General features: G+C 42.4%; 1 protein-coding gene across 1 annotated transcript in view; it reads right to left on the reverse strand.

The window, feature by feature from the left end:
* The window catches only part of LOC128530000 (voltage-dependent R-type calcium channel subunit alpha-1E), an 81416-nt gene that overhangs the window by 24038 nt on the left and 39878 nt on the right, over positions 1-17500 (reverse strand). Inside the window, exons 15-24 of the mRNA XM_053503672.1 lie at positions 15382-15451; positions 14786-14903; positions 14354-14421; positions 12415-12506; positions 8305-8973; positions 6746-6936; positions 2908-3019; positions 2673-2802; positions 2247-2306; positions 776-882 (exon numbers count right to left, since the gene is read on the reverse strand). Of these exons, the coding sequence (XP_053359647.1) occupies positions 776-882; positions 2247-2306; positions 2673-2802; positions 2908-3019; positions 6746-6936; positions 8305-8973; positions 12415-12506; positions 14354-14421; positions 14786-14903; positions 15382-15451 (1617 nt within the window). The remainder of the gene's footprint in view (positions 1-775; positions 883-2246; positions 2307-2672; positions 2803-2907; positions 3020-6745; positions 6937-8304; positions 8974-12414; positions 12507-14353; positions 14422-14785; positions 14904-15381; positions 15452-17500) is intronic.

Raw genomic sequence — 17500 nt, forward strand, 5'->3', positions numbered from 1 at the left:
AAGCTCTAATATATATATAAAAAAAAAAAAACATTTTATTTACAAACAATAATAATTATTCATCAGAATGATTCTACGGTTTGATGCGATTCTCCTACACTCACATACACCCTAGAAAACAGTTCCCAGCAGGGGGCGCTGCACAATAAACTGCTGGTAAATATGATTTAAACTAAAACTATTGCTTATTGAAATGGAAATATAGTTATGGAGAACAAAACAGAATGAATTTTTTTTATCAGGCTGTAAACATGTTTATTTCTGTTGTAAAGTTGGACATTTTCCGATGAGGATCTATGACGACTGCTTCACTTTTAAGGTCAGTGGTGACGGCTCAGTGAGTTAAGAGTCCAAGGAACTGAATGGAAGGTCAGTGGTTTGAGGTTGCCACAGCTGGGCCCTTGAGCGAGGCCCCTAACCCTGTCGGCTCCCAGGGCGCCGTGTAATGTCTGACCTCAGCCTACTAACATCACTGTGCGATAATGTATATGTGAGAAATAAAGACTGAACTTTTGCTCCTAGTGGTTATATGAGGAATTACACTTTTTTTTTTTTTTTAAGCCGCGGCCAAAAGCTGCTGGAGATGTTAAACTGTACACTGGGTGACTGTAAGCTGCCTAAAACAGGGTTCATCTCAAATAAATCACTAGACACAAGCCTGTAGCATGAGTCATGTATGAGTGAGTAAGAGTGTGTGTGTGTCTGTTTGTGTGTCTGTGCATGTGTGTGTGTGTGTGTGTGTGTGTGTGTGTGAGAGACAGCAGCACACACTCACGTAAGAGCAAATGCCACCAGCGCTCCAACCACCACGATGAAATCCAGAACGTTCCACAGATCACGAAAATAAGAACCATCATGTAGGATTAGGCCCTGCTCGATCATCTACACACACACACACACACACACACACACACACATAGTGTATATAATACTCATGTATTTCCATTATGTCTACACCATTCTAATATAAAGAACAGACTGAAATATTCCACGTCAGTTTAAATCTCAGTCTCTGCCAGTAAAGGTTAAAGGATTAATGAGTTAATCAGGTTAATCATATTAATTTCTTAAAGCTCTAAACGAGCCTGAACTGAACTCCAACAATCTTAAGCCCGTACTGGGGACAAATTCGGTAATGAAGGAAAGTCGCCTACATAAAGTTAAAGTTAAATATGATGTTATTTAAAATCAGTACAGGTTAAATATTACCTACAGCATAAAGTCAAAGTTAAACTATTGTTAAATAGAAAGAGGTAAATATTTTTCAACATAAATAAAAAAAAATATGTTGAAAATGTTGAATATTCCCCAGAGATACTGAGATTATAAAGTATGGGCTAAATAAATAAATACATTAGTCAGAACTGGCTCGTTCAGTGATATCTTTATGTTTCATACACTGGAGGACCCGAAACCAGTCTCCGTCTGTCCAGCCGATGTTGTCTCAGTATCACACAAAAACTGTCTGGACAGAATCTAATGAAACGTTGCCTGTCCCTGTCTGAAGTTAAACCTGCGCCATAAATGGAATCAAAATGTTGAGTGGAAGTGAAGTTATGAGCAGTTATGAGCATCCAGGGCTGTTTTTTCCCCAAATGTAGCGCTTTTGCCCTCAAAGTGGACGTGGCTATAAGGATCTCTTAAAAAAGCCTAACACGCGATAGACAGAGACACGACTGTAATGCACCTACAAGCCTCTCCAATCCTCACCAAACACAAACGAAAGCGTGAGAGCGTGAACTACTCCAGAAAAAGGAAAGACGACTATGAAAATTGAAGCTTGAAGATGAACGGACAGAACACTGTATGTTTATTCTTCCTGCATGAAGTTTAAACCAGTTCGTCTCACATGTTCCAAAACCGTGACGGTGCTAATAAGAAGCCGTGATGTCTAGCGCCACTAAGATCTAAAACACGCAAACGTAAACTGATTACATTAAAGCTGATCAGATTATTTTTACCTTTAACCTTTTAACTATTTCTACAAACTCTTTAACCATAAACGCCGCCTCCTAACCCTAGTCTGTAATATGACTAGAAATTATTATTTCTTAGTTAAACCAGGTGAGTGTGTGTTGGGATCTGGCACTTCGGACTGGTTAGAGTTTAGGATTTATTTCGCTTTCAAGAAAAACATCAGAACCGCTTCGACTAAAAACTCAGACACGACTCCATTAGAGCTGTTATTAAACCCCCCCCCGACCCCCCCCCCCGCCCAGAGCACGAGAGGAAACACACTCACTCACCTTAATTATCATTTCAAAAGTGAAAACTCCAGTGAAGACGTAATCGAAGTAGCGCAGCACCTGTTGGAGGAAACATCATAGCGCAGCATGAATACGAGTTACAGCCTGCACACATCACCAACCCTGGACATGACCGAGTTCGCTCTCTCTCTCTTCACTGCAATAATACAGAGAAATGAATAGCGGACATTAGCATGCTAAATATAACCCGACAGTGATTCTGTCTCTGCGCGGCTCTGGTTCATTTAATCCCGAAGATAATTTCCTCTCACAAAGCCATAATGAACGGTTAATACATCTTTCTGTTGGTCTGAGTGTTTAATGATGGATTCTTCAGTAATAAGGCCTGGAGGTTGTTTTGTGCTTGGCGACCCGACCGTGTCATGTGTCTAGCTTTAATTCTAAACAACATCATAAAAGCTTTACTTTATTCCAGTCCGAGTTTGTGGCCACAGGATCTTCAGCCGCCAGAGCGATGCTGCTCGCAGCGATGACCAACAGGATACACATTTCAAAATAACGCAGATTAACGACATAATGACACGCCCTGCGGATCCTGAGCGACAGAGAGAGAGAGAGAGAGAGAGAGAGAGAGAGAGTTAAACAGATTCTGAGCAAAAAGTTCAATATTCATGTTGTCATAAAAGCACTGAGCTCTTACGGATTGTGAGGTTTGAAGATGAACATGCTGTCTGGCGGAGTTCTCGAACCATTCGCCGCTTCCTCGTCTTCCTTCTCAGATTTCGAAGCCTCCAGTTCTTTACTGTTCGCTGCTGCACAAAAGAATCTCACAATCAGCTCCAGGGATATTTCATTTTATTTTTTAAACAAAATCCTAAATCTCACAGAGTATGTAAAAACATTTTATTTCCATAATATTTAATTTCCAAACTCACAAAGTCACAGTGAGTGCAAAATAAACCCTCTCATGTCACAATGAATGACCTTTAACCTTTAGTCAGGTTGAAAAGGTACTCGGCGATAGTAAAGTCTAACGGTTCCTTAGGGTTAGTAAGAGAAGAGCGTTAGTCTGGGTGAGTAAGATAATCACCTGGTGTAACATTTCATCATCACTAGCCGGGGGTAGACATTACCGTCATGAACCCTGAGTGACCTTTCCCACGTTCCCGACCTGTTCGTGAGATGGTGATTGATGGTTCTGGTCAGCCACGTTCCCCTACCACATGATCTCACCTTCCTACTCCAGGTGGATTTTCCAGCTCTCTTCCCACCATCTAGTTCCCACGCTGATCGCTATCGCCTGTTTCTGATTCTTTTAATTCAGCGTTTAGCTTCATAATCACGCCATCAGCTCCAACTCACCGTCGGATAACTGCGAGCCTTTCAAAGCACATCTCATCCTCTTTGCTCTGATTCTCTGTGCATCTCGACCCTGCTCTCGTTCTGTCACCCTGGATCCGTCTCTAACAATTTGGAATTTATTGATCATGGACTGATTTTGCGGGCCTCCTCGCTTCATGCTTGCTTGCTCCGGACTCCATGCCGAAGCGCGAGTGGTTTTACTGACTCTGTTCTTTATTTTGTGTTTTTTAGACAGACACTTTTAGACTTTTAAAACAGAAACGTGAACAGATTTAATTGACTCTGACTCTGCACTGCTGACTCATTTGACTTGAGCTTTACTTGGTTCATTGCCTTCATCCGAACACTCCTGCACAGAGGAGAGGGGTGTGAGAGCGCTTCTGGGTTCCCTACCCGCCCTGACAGTCTCGCTCCATCTCATCTGCCCTAATGTTCTACAGATTAGCTATGCATTAGCGTACAATATCCTCACAAATCACTTATAAAGTACTGCTGATACCGCTGCGCACCATGCCAAACTCTCTTTCTATGAGCTTTCACTCTGTACCTGCAGCGTCCCTCAGAGGGTCAGGGGCCGCTCAGTGCTTATGGTAGTAGATTTAAGTCTTCTGACATGTTTCAATCCACCACAGTCCTTAAAATCGCAAAACTCCGGATTTATGGTAGTTTACAGAATAACAAAGTCCACAAAACAGGGTACAGGGCAGAACGTTCTTATATTTAGCGTCTAAGCTTTGGAATAGTACGGGGCTCAGACACAGCATACACATAATTCATTCCATAACCTTGTACTCCAGTATATCAAAAAAAACACTCCTATCTTGTTCTGCTAATATCCTGAACAGCAGCTACGCTAAATCTTTTCCACCTGTTCTTTATTCTTCTACCCATCCGGAGGCATCTGGAGATTGTGCCAGCTCCAGTAAACCAACCCTGAGGCCAACCCTGCAAAGATGAGGTATCCAAAGAAAGAAGGACCAGCTCCAGCTGGATTCTGCTTTAAGATGGTTTGGATCGACACATGCTGCTTCTAAGCGTCCAGTGATCCAGACCCCCCTTGTCCTCTGCATCTGCTGACTAATCCCTGTTCTGAACTGGACTCCATGATAACTTGGACAACTTCTGGTATACTGAACTTCCAGCAGCCTAACCCACATGATGTCGTTATATAATTGCTCATTGGGACATTCTCACAATCTCACAATTATCTAAACACATTTTTTTTTCCCACTCATAAACATTTCCATAAATTTTCTTTTGATTTTGTGAAGCTGCTTTAAAACAATGACCATTGAATTGAATCATAAAATTTAATTAAATTGAAAAGGTTCCAGGTTCAAACCAACAAGTTGTCATTGTTGGGCCCTTGAGTGAGGCTCTTAACACTCAACTGCTTAGATGTATAATATGATAAAAATTGTTAGCTCTGGATAATGGCATCTGCTAGATCACCTCAGGATTTATTGAGACTGCTACTATTCCTCTCAAAACTGCTATAGTTTGTCAACAGTTATAAAAGCCGACCCAGTGTCAGTGTGTTTCCTTCCTGTCCTATCAGTGGATTCTTGCTCATGAATATTCAAATCCAGATCTTGGAGAATTCCATCTTAGCATAAATAGCGTAAAATAAACACTTAGCGAACAGTCCAGGGGTGATCCTCAAATCACTTCACAGCATGTGGTTAGAGAGTGCAGTGTTGGTTGGAAAAACCCTTTTATCATCTAATATAACTGATGTGACCAAGTGATGCTCGAAGCAGTTTGTAACAGAAAGGTGGACATGCTTGACTTATCATGAGTTTTACTTGTGTCAGTTTAGGAAAGTCTGGAGTTAAATAGCAGCTAATTGTAGAAATATAGCTTAATTTTAGGATTTATTATAAATCGATCAATCATGAAAAGGCGCAAACCACCTAAAAGAACTGCTTCGATCGTCTACAAATAACTCACACATCTTCACTAACATTACTTACCCCAAATACCCTTTACCCTGATCTACCCTGAGTAACCGTTACCCTGATCTACCCCAAGTAACCTTTACCCTAATCAACCCTGAGTAACCTTTACCCTGACCAACCCTAAGTAACCTTTACCCTGATCAACCCCCAGGTAACCTTTACCCTGATCAACCCCGAGTAACCTTTACCCTGACCAACCCCAAGTAACCTTTACCCTGATCAACCCCCAGGTAACCTTTACCCTGATCAACCCCGAGTAACCTTTACCCTGATCAACCCGAGTAACCTTTATCCTTATCAACCCCGAGTAACCTTTACCCTGATCAACCCCAAGTAACCGTTACCCTAATCAACCCCCAGTTAACCTTTACCCTGATCAACCCCGAGTAACCTTTACCCTGATCAACCCCGAGTAACCTTTACCTTGACCAACCCCGAGTAACCTTTACCCTGATCAACCCCGAGTAACCTTTACCCTGATTAACCCCAAGTAACCGTTACCCTAATCAACCCCCAGTTAACCTTTGCCCTGATCAACCCCGAGTAACCTTTACCCTGATCAACCCCAAGTAACCTTTACCCTGATCAACCCCCAGTTAACCTTTACCCTGATCGACCCCGAGTAACCTTTACCCTGATCAACCCGAGTAACATGTATCCTTATTAACCCCGAGTAACCTTTACCCTGATCAACCCGAGTAACATTTATCCTTATTAACCCCGAGTATCCTTTACCCTGATCAACCCGAGTAACATGTATCCTTATTAACCCCGAGTAACCTTTACCCTGATCAACCCGAGTAACATGTATCCTTATTAACCACGAGTAACCTTTACCCTGATCAACCCGAGTAACATTTATCCTTATTAACCCCGAGTATCCTTTACCCTGATCAACCCCAAATAACCTTTACCCTGATCAACCCGAGTAACCTTTATTCTGATTAACCCTGAATAACCTTTAACATTTTACACTGGTTTATAATTTCTAACTATTTAACCTTTAATTAAACTCAGACTTATCATCACTAATCCTTCAGGAAATACTTAGACACAGAACATAAAAAAACAGAGGAAGTTCTGAGTATTTTCAGTCGGCCATACCACCATACTGCCCCTAGGGGTAGCTTTAACCCCCAGTGTGACCTGTGGTACATGTCACAAAGCTGTTGTAATATAAATTGTATGTATATATATAATACATACAGCATTTTGTACCTGTAATGGTGGAGAGCTCCAGTCCTGGTGCAGTGTCCATGTCGTCGATTACTACGTTGGTGCTGAGTGATGTTTTGTCCTGGTTGTTGTTGTTTTCTCCCTCAGTGGCGGCCTTACCGGGTACTACAGAGTCCAGCGTGGTGCTGTCGCTGATTTGGAGCGTGGCCGGCTCGGAGTCTGCAGCCAGGTCTCTGCAGGACAAAAACACGTCCAGTTTAGGACCCGTCAGTGCACACATAGCAAGCGTTCAGTAAGCCGCGAGTATGATATTACACCCGCTTGTCACTGTAAATACCGCGTGATTTGGCACTTCCACGCTGTGAGCCAGGATTTTATTATTATTTATTATCCGTCAATATGGATTATTTGTGTTTTTAATCGAGTGTCATGACTCTGATCGAGCAGAAATGAACACACAGTCTGGTCTGAATTCATAACTGTCTGACTGCCAAGCTCACACAGACGCGGCACAGTATTTCACACACACACACACACACACACACACACACACAGAGCAACAGGAAGAAACACATCTTCTGTTCTAAACTCTGTCAAAAAACAATCTCAATCATATGCTGCAAGCTGTACTGAACAAAATGTGAAAATGTTGATTTCGGGACAGTATTGGTATTGGGTTGTGACTTTTTGCTGAAATTACATGGGAACGTGTACTGTACATGACACCGGGACAACATCGAACAAACACCACCAAACACTTAGCTGCAAAAAACACTTCAAAACAAACATCAGCACCAAAATGTGGGCATGTGCAGGGCTCGAACCCCGGTAACTGTGATTACCACTAGACCACTAGGGGCCACACTGTTGATGCTATTAAATGCACATGCATAACAAAGAGCTCAGGGGCAACCCGTCCTGACGCCAGCTAGGGATCAATGATAATGATGATGATGATGATGATGATGATGATGATAATGTTAGCTAAGCAGCTGAATCTAAAAAAATGTATCGCGTCTGGTTCCTGAGATATGGTCAGTGTGAGCTTGTTTACAAGGAAGGGTTTGGAAATCTTATTTTCAAGAACACAGGTTGTCCTCTACTTATGAACAAGTTCCAATTCAGGAGCAGGTTCGTAAGTCAGATTTGTTCTTAAGTCCAACAAAGTGAGTCTTATATGACTTTGCCACGAATATATACAATGTAAAGCACACCAATCCACCTGACTCAATCTCTGTCCCCATCATGTGGCCAAAAACCATAACCATATCTAAAGAAAATAAATTTCGGAGTAAAATGTAAGTGTTGTCTCTGCGCCTTTAATTCGCGAGAGGAATCCCTGACGCCATTTTGTGGACTGTAAACCCTGTTTCGTTGAGGATTTTCCGTAATTATGATTATTCACCATCAGGACAGCTTTACAAGACAGACATTTTCTATTATTGTGCTCCCGGACTGATTCACTTAAACCGATGAGGCGACTTATTTCTCCCTTTACATTATTGAAGCTATAAACACTGATCCTTCAGCAGCCTCTGCTAAAGTTAATTTAAGAATAAACAGAGCATGTCAGGTTGCAGAGAGAAGCATAACCTCCTCACCTCTCCTCAGCGGTCCTTTCATCCTGATTGACGCCTCCATTGTTGTTACTTTTTCTCTTCTCGTCCTCTTCCTCGTCTTCGTTCCTTGTCCTCCGTTCCTGGCTGGCGGAGCGGCTGCGCTCGTGCGCATTTGGCTCGTCGTGCCTCTGATGGTGTGTTTCTGAGGTCCTATGTTTGCCATGTTTACTGTACTTGCTGTATTTCCGCGTCCCTCGCTGCCTTCGCTCTCCGTTCAGCCTCCGCACGCTCAAGTGGTTTTTATCCTGGGGTTCCTCAGAGGTGTTTCCTGAGACCTGGTCATTATCGATGTCCTGCTCTTCTTTCGCCGGGTCTAGAGGATGCAGAAGCTGATCCGTGGCGCTGATCTCTGTGTGAGTCTGCGCGCTGTTTTGGCACACATCTTTGGTGTCTGGAGTTTCAGATCCCGGAGGATCCGGCAGCGAGGCGGAGACGTTCTGCTCCTCCATGGATGGCTCCAGAGATTCCAGAGGGTCGAGCGCGGAGCTGATCTCCGGGGAGTGTGAGATCTCGGTGGAGCGAGCCAGTTTGTGATGGTGGCAAACGGACGAGCCGTAGAGGATTTCCCGGCTGGACGTTTGGCGATGGCGCCGGAGCTGGCTGGTCCTCTGCTCCCACACGGACATGGTCAGACGCCGGCGTCTCTCTCTCCTGGACATGAAAGAGCGAGAGGGATTGAGTGGAGGAGCGTCGCTGAAACTGTCCGACTCCTCCAGAGAGAAAGCCGCACGGCCACGGTGGATCAGCACACGCTTCCTGTACAGATACGGCCGTCTCCTCCGCCTGCGGGAGCAAAAACAGACAGGAAAACAAAATCAGCACGGAGAAATCCTAATCCAAATCTCAATCAAATATAAAATTGTAAAATGTCACTCTATCTTACTTCTGTTTGTTTAACTGGAGACTGAAAGAATGGCACTAATGGTGAGCTTTACACTACTGTATGAGCTGCTGCATAAAACCCTTTCTAAAAGTGACCAAACATATTTACACCCAATTCAGTTTTTTTATTCTGTTTTAATTTTTCACAGTATTTTCAGAACACTTAGTAGAAAGGGTCATGTGATCTGACTCTCTAAGATCCAGCAGGTTAAAACCATCAGGATGGAAATAAAATCAAAGTAAAACTTAAATAAATACAAGGCAATATATTTAAGATGGAACAATAATAACAATAATAATAATAATAATAATAATAATAAGCATTACAATCACAATTCACCAGGAAATGAACAAATGAACAAAAAAGCAAATGTTAAAGCAAGAGTCAGGTCTGAAAGAGAGTGAAAGTGGAAGGTGAAAGATTTGAGAATCAGAATCTACAGAGTGAGCAGACTGAGGTTACTTACTGGCACTGGAACTCTTGTTTGGTCCGTTTAATCAACGAGCGATTGGTTTGAAAACAAGACATTAGTGCTTTCTGAACAAAGACAAAAACACACCCAGTACAACACAGTCCAAAATGCGTCCTCGTCTTAACCTCAGCGTGTCGCTCGCTAGCACCAAATTCTTACCAGACTAATCATTTGTTTTGTTTTTATTACTTGATCAGATTCAGGCTACGGGACGCGACTGCATTTAAAGATGAATTTATTCGTCAGGAGAAATGCTGCGGCTTGGAGTCTAAAGTGGGCGGGGACAGAAGCAAAGGTATGTGTCAATCACTTTTTGCACCAACCAATTAAATATTTATTAGTCTCGGAACTAACGGAATCAACTCTCTGTGAGCTCCGTAGTTAGTCGAGATGAGTCTCATTGCATCCATAACAGGATAACGAATAAAGGATAAAAGCAAATTCCCCCCAATGTCCTGCCTAATTTAGTAGCTTTCTAATGACTAACACTCACACACACACACACACACACACACACACACACTCAGCGCTATCCACCTTCTTCTCCATATATTACCTGCTGATTGGTTAGTGTGCTTGTGATTGACAGGGTAGACAGATTATGCCCCTCCCACTCAGACAGCACGGATTGGAATTGTCGATCTCTTGACCTGTGTGTGTGTGTGTGTGTAGAGAGAGAGCAACAAGCGGGCCAGATTCTTTTGTATATTTGTACACGTTCTTCCAATTTTTTATTTTTTTATTTGGTGGTAAACGTTGTTGTTGTTGTTGTTGTTATTTTGGTCTGTGTTTCCGGGCAGCCAAAGCATCACATGAAAACAGGATGACGTCAACATTACATCAGGAGCAACATGTACAATCATCTGAATAACTTCAACATGTTTAAGACAGATAGAAGAAAAACATGGAACAGATATAAGACATTTATAATGGAATCCATATGCAGAAGCATTACACACACACACACACACACACACACACACACGAAACAAGAGAAAACATCCTGCATCATTTTCTTTTTCTTCGCTAACGCAGTGCAAGCCATGTCATCTGCGTTTAAAGAAAGAAAGCATGCGCGCTGTGGTGATGTTTACTTTCATTTAGTTTAGTTTTTATTCCCAGTCGTGTTTCTCTCGAGCAGGTTCTGACATGCAGGATCCAAACGGATCCAAACGGAGCTCGTGCACAAAAACCAGATGGCCGCTGCATTCGCAACAAAATGCAACCAAAGTGTACTGCACATTCCTCACATTCCCCGCATTCCTCACATTCCTCGCATTCCCCTCCCTGAACCCCACGACCCGGTGGCGTTTGGGTCGTCACTGGTGCTGTTCTACAGAAACCATGACCTCACATTACACTACAACACCAGCAGGCGTCTCTCCTCTCACACTCGCTCGCTGTGAGATCAGATATAATCATATATGTAGAGATTTGGTTAGCACATGCTCAGGAGGTAAACTTACACTCATGCAGTGCTTCTTCTCCAACATACAGTACATGCATGTGTGTGTGTGTGTGTGTGTGTGTGTGTGTGTGTGTGGTTCTCTGTGAGACTTTTCAATACATTTAGGCATTTAGCCGACGCCCTTATCCAGAGCGGCTTACAAAAAGTTCATTTTCAAGTTTGAAGTTTGGGTCATTGGACCGATCCTTACACAGGGTTACTCCAGGTCAACAGCTTCACGTCCGCAGGGACTGGATCATGATTCTATCCATTAGATTCATAACTGAACGAAAGAATAATACTAAAAAGAGCACGCTGTCTAAGGAGTGTGTAACGCAGGAACCATTCGGGCCCGATCTCGAGGATGAGAACACGGCAGGGTTTAGTTCAAAAGAGCGACGGAACTGAAATTAATGTCAAATTTAAATCCATTTTCATTTCCTCATAATCCTGATCTATGGCGATAAACTGGAGTGTTTGAGCGGAACCCTGCTGTGTTCTGTTTCTCGGTCTGGATCTTCAGTCAGGTGCGAACGCGGGGATCTCACACGGGCCCGAGAGCGTCTGAGCTTCCAAGTGAACTACAGAAAGGAAACGAGTCGACTCTGAATCAACTTGACTGCTTTTTGGGTTTTAGCTTGGTTTGTTTGTTTGTTTGTTTTTGTAGATAATAAAACAAAACATAAGAATGATCTAAATCTTTTAAACTCATTAATTATATAATTATCTAATGATTTATTTAGCTCAGACTTTAGTAACTAACTCATAACTCATAACTAACTTTAGATTTTTATTAAAAAGTGTATTTTTAAAAAAGAGATGAGAGTTTGTGCAAATGAAGAAATGTACTGCAGCAGAGGAAAAAAAAACTTTGAGGATATTATGATTGTGTGAATTAATCCATAAAACTGACGTCGCTCTAATGTTTCCTTTTCACTAAAGCTCTGTTTTATCGTCTGATCTCACATTAGTTCTTTTTACAGCATTGTATTAGCAAAGTGCTAACGACGGATTAACGTATATACTGTACAACGTTCCTTATTAATTCGATCTAAACAGAAGAAAAAGATCGAAAGCTAACAATAGACAGATCGACGTGTGGTTCACGCACACCGACTCGCCTGATGCTTCTTCCGAAACCTGACGGGAGTAGAGCGCTGGGTAAGATCGCTGTTTGTTGAATAAGTCAGCGAGGGTGGAGATAAAGCGCACACACACACGAGGAGACGATGCTGCGGTTAGTGGTGTTAGCAGGATGTGAACGAGCCGGGCTGCACTCCGCCCACTTACTCTGAGGACATGAAGGACGACATGGGCCCGACCTCCTTGGCTTTCTGCAGCGCGTGTTTCTGATTAAACGCTTCCTCTTCCTCCTCTTCATCCTGTATAGTCACGAGATACCAGACCGGCGATAAAGACGCGTATTAGAACACAAATACAGTGAGGAGAGACCAGAATGAGAAATAGATACACAGATACTCACAACACACACTTTTTACTTTATTAGGTCCAAACCTCAGGTTCAAACAGATTAGAGTCTAAATGAGAGCTTAAGCAGAATCTCTTAAACTAGTTTACATACAGTGGGGGAAATAAGTATTTGATCCCCTACAGACTTTCTAAGTTTGCCCAGTAACACAGAAATAAAGAGTCCATAATTTCTATCATAGATTTATGGTAAAGGATTGAGACAGAATGTTAACCAAAAATGCAGAAAAAGCACATGATACAAATGTTATGAATTAATTGCATTTCAATGAGGGAAATAAGTATTTGATCCCCAAGCAAAACAGGACTTAGTACTTGGTAGAGAAACCCTTGCTTTAAAGCACAGTGGGAAGACGTTTATTGTAGTTGTTTACCAGACTTGCACACATCTTGGGATGCATTTTGATCCACTATTCTTTACAGATTTTCTCTAAATGTTTAAGGTTTCTTGCCTGTTGCTTGGCAACTCGAGGTTACACCTCTCTCCGTGAATTTTCTATTGGATTAAGGTCTGAAGACTGGCTCGACCACTCCATGACCTTAATGTGCTTATTCTTGAGCCACTCCTTAGTTGCCTTGGCAGGTTGTTTGGAATCATTTACAAGCTGGAAGACCCACACCCCATCTTCAGGAGGTTCTCATCCAAGATTTTACAACACATGGCCTCATCCATTGGCCCCTCAGTGCAGCAAAGTTAATCTGTACCTTTAGCAGAGAAACAGCCCCAAAGCGTAATGTTTTCACCTCCGTGCTTGACTGTAGGGACTGTGGTGTTCTTAGTGTCATAGTCAGCATTTTTCTTCCTCCGAAAACAGCAAGTCGAGTTGATGACAAAAAACTCAATTTTGGTCTCATCTGACCACAGCAGTTCATCCCAATCTTTCTCTGTTTATTGGCAAACCTCAGACAGGTCTGTACATGTGTCTTCTTGAGGAGGAGAAGCCTTGCTGCGCTGAAGGATTTCAATCCATGCAGGCGTATTGTGTTACCAATGGTTTGTTTGGTGACTGTGATCCCAACTGCCTTAAGATCATTCACAAGCTCCTCCTGTGTAATCCTGAGCTGGTCTCTCATTGTTCTCATGATTATTCTTACTCCGTGAGGTGAAATCTTGCATATAGGCCCATTAATGGTTACTTTGTATTTCTTCCATTTGTAAATAATCGCTCCAGCAGTTGTCTCCTTCTCACCAAGCTTCTAGCTGATGGTCTTGTAGCCCATTCCAGCCTTGTGCAGGTCTAAAATCTTGTTCCTGACCTGCTCCAACAGCTCTTTGGTCTTGCCGATGGTGGTGAGGTTTGAATTGGAGATAAAGATTTTGTGGACGGGTGGCTTTTATACACATACCACATTGTTGTTAGGAGCACCTTCTTAAATTAATGTGTACCACAAGAGCACATAACCAGTCTGTGAGAGGCAGAATTATTCTTGGTTGGTAAAGGATCAAATACTTATTTCCCTCATTGAAATGCAACTTAATTCATAACATTTGTATCATGTGCATTTTTGGTTAATATTCTGTCTCAATCCTTTACCAGAAACCTATGATAAAAATTATAGACCCTTCATTTCTTTGTAAGTGGGCAAACTTAGAAAATCTGTAGGAGATCAAATACTTATTTCCCCCACTGTATAATAATAATAATAATAATAATAATAATAATAATAATAATAATAATGTTTATTATCATCAGGTTATGATATATATATATTTGAGGTTAAAGAAGACGGACTTGGTTACCTTGGTGAGCTCCTGCGCGTTGGCTAAATTGTCTACAGCGATAGCCAAGAAGACGTTAAGGAGTGTGTCTTAAGGTTTAAGTTAAGGGTTAAAAAAAAGAGCACGCACATTCATATACTTTAAAACAAACATCTAAGTAGAAAGTCTAAAGGACCCAGAATAGATCTCTGAGGAACACCGTGACAGAAAGTGTTAAAATGGAGAGATTTCCATGATATCACCTCCCTGAGAGAATTATTTCTTTTTTTTTTCCATCAATCCGGCAAAGAATACACTTTATTTAAAAAATGACACGTCTGGTCACAGCTGGTCGTGTTACTGAGAAAGCACAGCACCATGGACCTCTTCCATCCTGAAGGAGTACCAACACAGAGCACCTACAGCAACGCTAATGGCAAAGTAACTCTGTTTCACTGACAAGACAAAAGATACAGTTTCCGAACAGCGTGAGGACGATGAAGTAAATGGAAGACCACATTCCAGACTTGACTCCGCCCTGAGAGCGAATGCCGTTGTACATCACTTCGTTCCAGTCCTCCCCTGTAAGGATCTGAAACCATGACACGTAGAAAGAAACAGAAATATTAATGATAAAAGGTTTAAAACTGGAATTGTTAAAGGTGCATTAGACAAGACCGGAGCTCTAGTGGTTAAGTAGAGGAATTACATCACATCCTGGGTTTACTGCTTTACGTCATTTCTGCATCTCTGCATCTTACCAGGAGGAACATCCTGTGTCTAATTCTCTGCCTCGCTTCAGCTTCTTCAATGTTAAGAAAATACAACGTTGTGGAGAAAGTTCAATATTTTTCATGTTTTGCTGTGTCTTGTCATTTATTCTTCGGCAGTATCTGTGCTGAGCACGTATCAAAATCCATCATGTTTCCTTTCTCAGCAGACTGGGATGTGGGCAGAGTGAATGATTAGGGGTGTGTCTATAAAACTTATGAACATTTATCTAGTACTGTAGGTGGGTCTGGACTCCAAACACGGGTTTCTCAGCTGCAGTTTATGTGTGTGAGTCGTACCTGAAACACGGTCATGATCGCAGCTGGAAATGTATCAAAGTTTGTAGGAGTGTATTCTTCAAAGATGAACCTGAAAGAATAAAAAAAACAAAAAGTGAAATCACTTCCCATTAAAAAAAAAAAAAAGTTAATTGTTTTTTTGAGTCTGAAGCTGGAAACTGATAATGTAATGTGCAATGTTGTTAAGGGTTATGCCCCACAGGTTTTTTCTGCCCCTACAGAAATTCTGGAGTGAGTTAGAAAAAGTGATGCAGAGCATCCCCAGAGGTGAGAGAGTGGTGATTGGTGCAGACTTTAATGGATATGTCGGGTAAGGAAACAGATAAATGTGATAAAAATGTGATGGGTAGGTTTGGCCTTCAGGACAAAAATGTAGAAGGACAGATGGTGGTGGACTTTGCAAAGAGGATTCCGCAGAAGCACAAGACTACATCTTGTGTCAACATTGTAATCTGAAGGAGATCAGTAACTGCAAAGTGTTGGTAGGGGAGAGTGTAGCCAGACAACACAGAATGGTGGTGTGTAAAATAACCCTGGTGGTGAGGAAGGTGAAGAGGACAAAGACAGAGCAGAGGCCAAAGTGGTGGAAGTTAAAAAAGGATGAATGTTGTGCAGTTTTCAGGGAGGAGTTGAGGCTATGGGTTGTCAGGAGGTGCTTCCAGTTGACTGGACATCTACAGCTAAGGTAATCATGGAGACAGGTAGGAGGGTACTTGTTGTATCATCGGGAAAGGGAAAAGTGGACAAGGAGACTTGGTGGTGGAACGAGGAAGTCCAGGAGTGTATACAAGGAAAGAGGCTAGCTAAGAAGAAGTGGGACACTGAGAGGACTAAAGAGTACAGGGAGATGCAGAGTAAGGTGAAGGTAGAAGTGGCAAAGGCCAAACAAAGAGTATATGACTTTTATGCTAGATTGAACAGTAAGGAGGGAGAGGTGGATCTGTACAGGTTGGCAAGGCAGAGAGATAGAGATGGGAAGGATGTGCAGCAGGTTAGAGTGATTAAAGATAGAGATGGAAATGTACTGACAGATGCCAGGAGGGTGATGGAAAGATGGAAGGAGTACTTTAAAGAGTTAATGAATGAGGAAAATGAAAGAGAACAAAGAGTAGTAGACAAGACTGTTGTGGAGCAAGAAGTAGCAAAAACCAGTAAGAGTGAGGTGAGGAGGTCGTTAAAGAGGATGAAGAATGGAAAGGCTGTTGGTCCTAATGACATACCTGTGGAGGTATGGAAGTGCTTAGGAGAGGTGGCAGTAAAGTTCCTGACTAGTCTGTTTAACAAGATTTTGGAGAATAAGAGAATCCCAGGGGAAAGGAGGAGAAGTATATTAGTGTCGATCTTCAAGAACAGGGGGGTGTACAGAGCTGTGGCAACTACAGAGGAATAAAGTTAATAAGACATACAATGAAGCTGTGGTAAAGAGTAGTGGAAGGTACGTTAAGGGCAGAGGTGAGCGTTTGTGAGCAGCAATATGGTTTCATGCCAAGAAAGAGTACATCAGATGCAGGGTTTGCTTTGAGGATGCTGATGGAGAAGTACAGAGAAGGTAATAAAGAGTTGCATTGTGTCTTTGTAGATTTAGAGAAAGCGCACGACAGGGTGCCGAGAGAGAAGCTGTGGTGTTGTATGAGGAAGTCTGGAGTGGCAGAGAAGTATGTTAGGGTGGTGCAGGACATGTATGAGAGCTGTAGGACAGTGGTAAGATGTGCTGTAGGTGTGACAGAAGAGTTTAAGGTGGAGGTGGGTCTGCATCAAGGATCGGCTCTGAGCCCCTTTTTGTTTGCTATGGTGATGGACAGGATGACAAATAAGGTTAGACAGCAGTCTCCATGGACAATAATGTTTGCAGATGACATTGTGCTTTGTAGCGAGAGCAGGGAACAGGTGGGGGAAAATCTAGAGAGATGGAGGTACGCTCTGGAAAGCTCTGGGAATGAAGGTTAGCCGTAGCAAGACGGAATACATGTGTGTGAATGAGAGGAACCCAAGTGGAACGGTAAGGCTACAGGGAGCAGAGGTAAAGAAGGTGCAGGACTTTGTTTAGATGATAATATCCTGTAAAGGTCGCTGTGAACAGAGTCACTGCTAAAAAAAGTCAAACCTTTGAACTGGTTCT

This window comes from Clarias gariepinus, chromosome 9 (assembly GCF_024256425.1).
Source record: "Clarias gariepinus isolate MV-2021 ecotype Netherlands chromosome 9, CGAR_prim_01v2, whole genome shotgun sequence".
In the NCBI taxonomy this organism is placed as follows: domain Eukaryota; kingdom Metazoa; phylum Chordata; class Actinopteri; order Siluriformes; family Clariidae; genus Clarias; species Clarias gariepinus.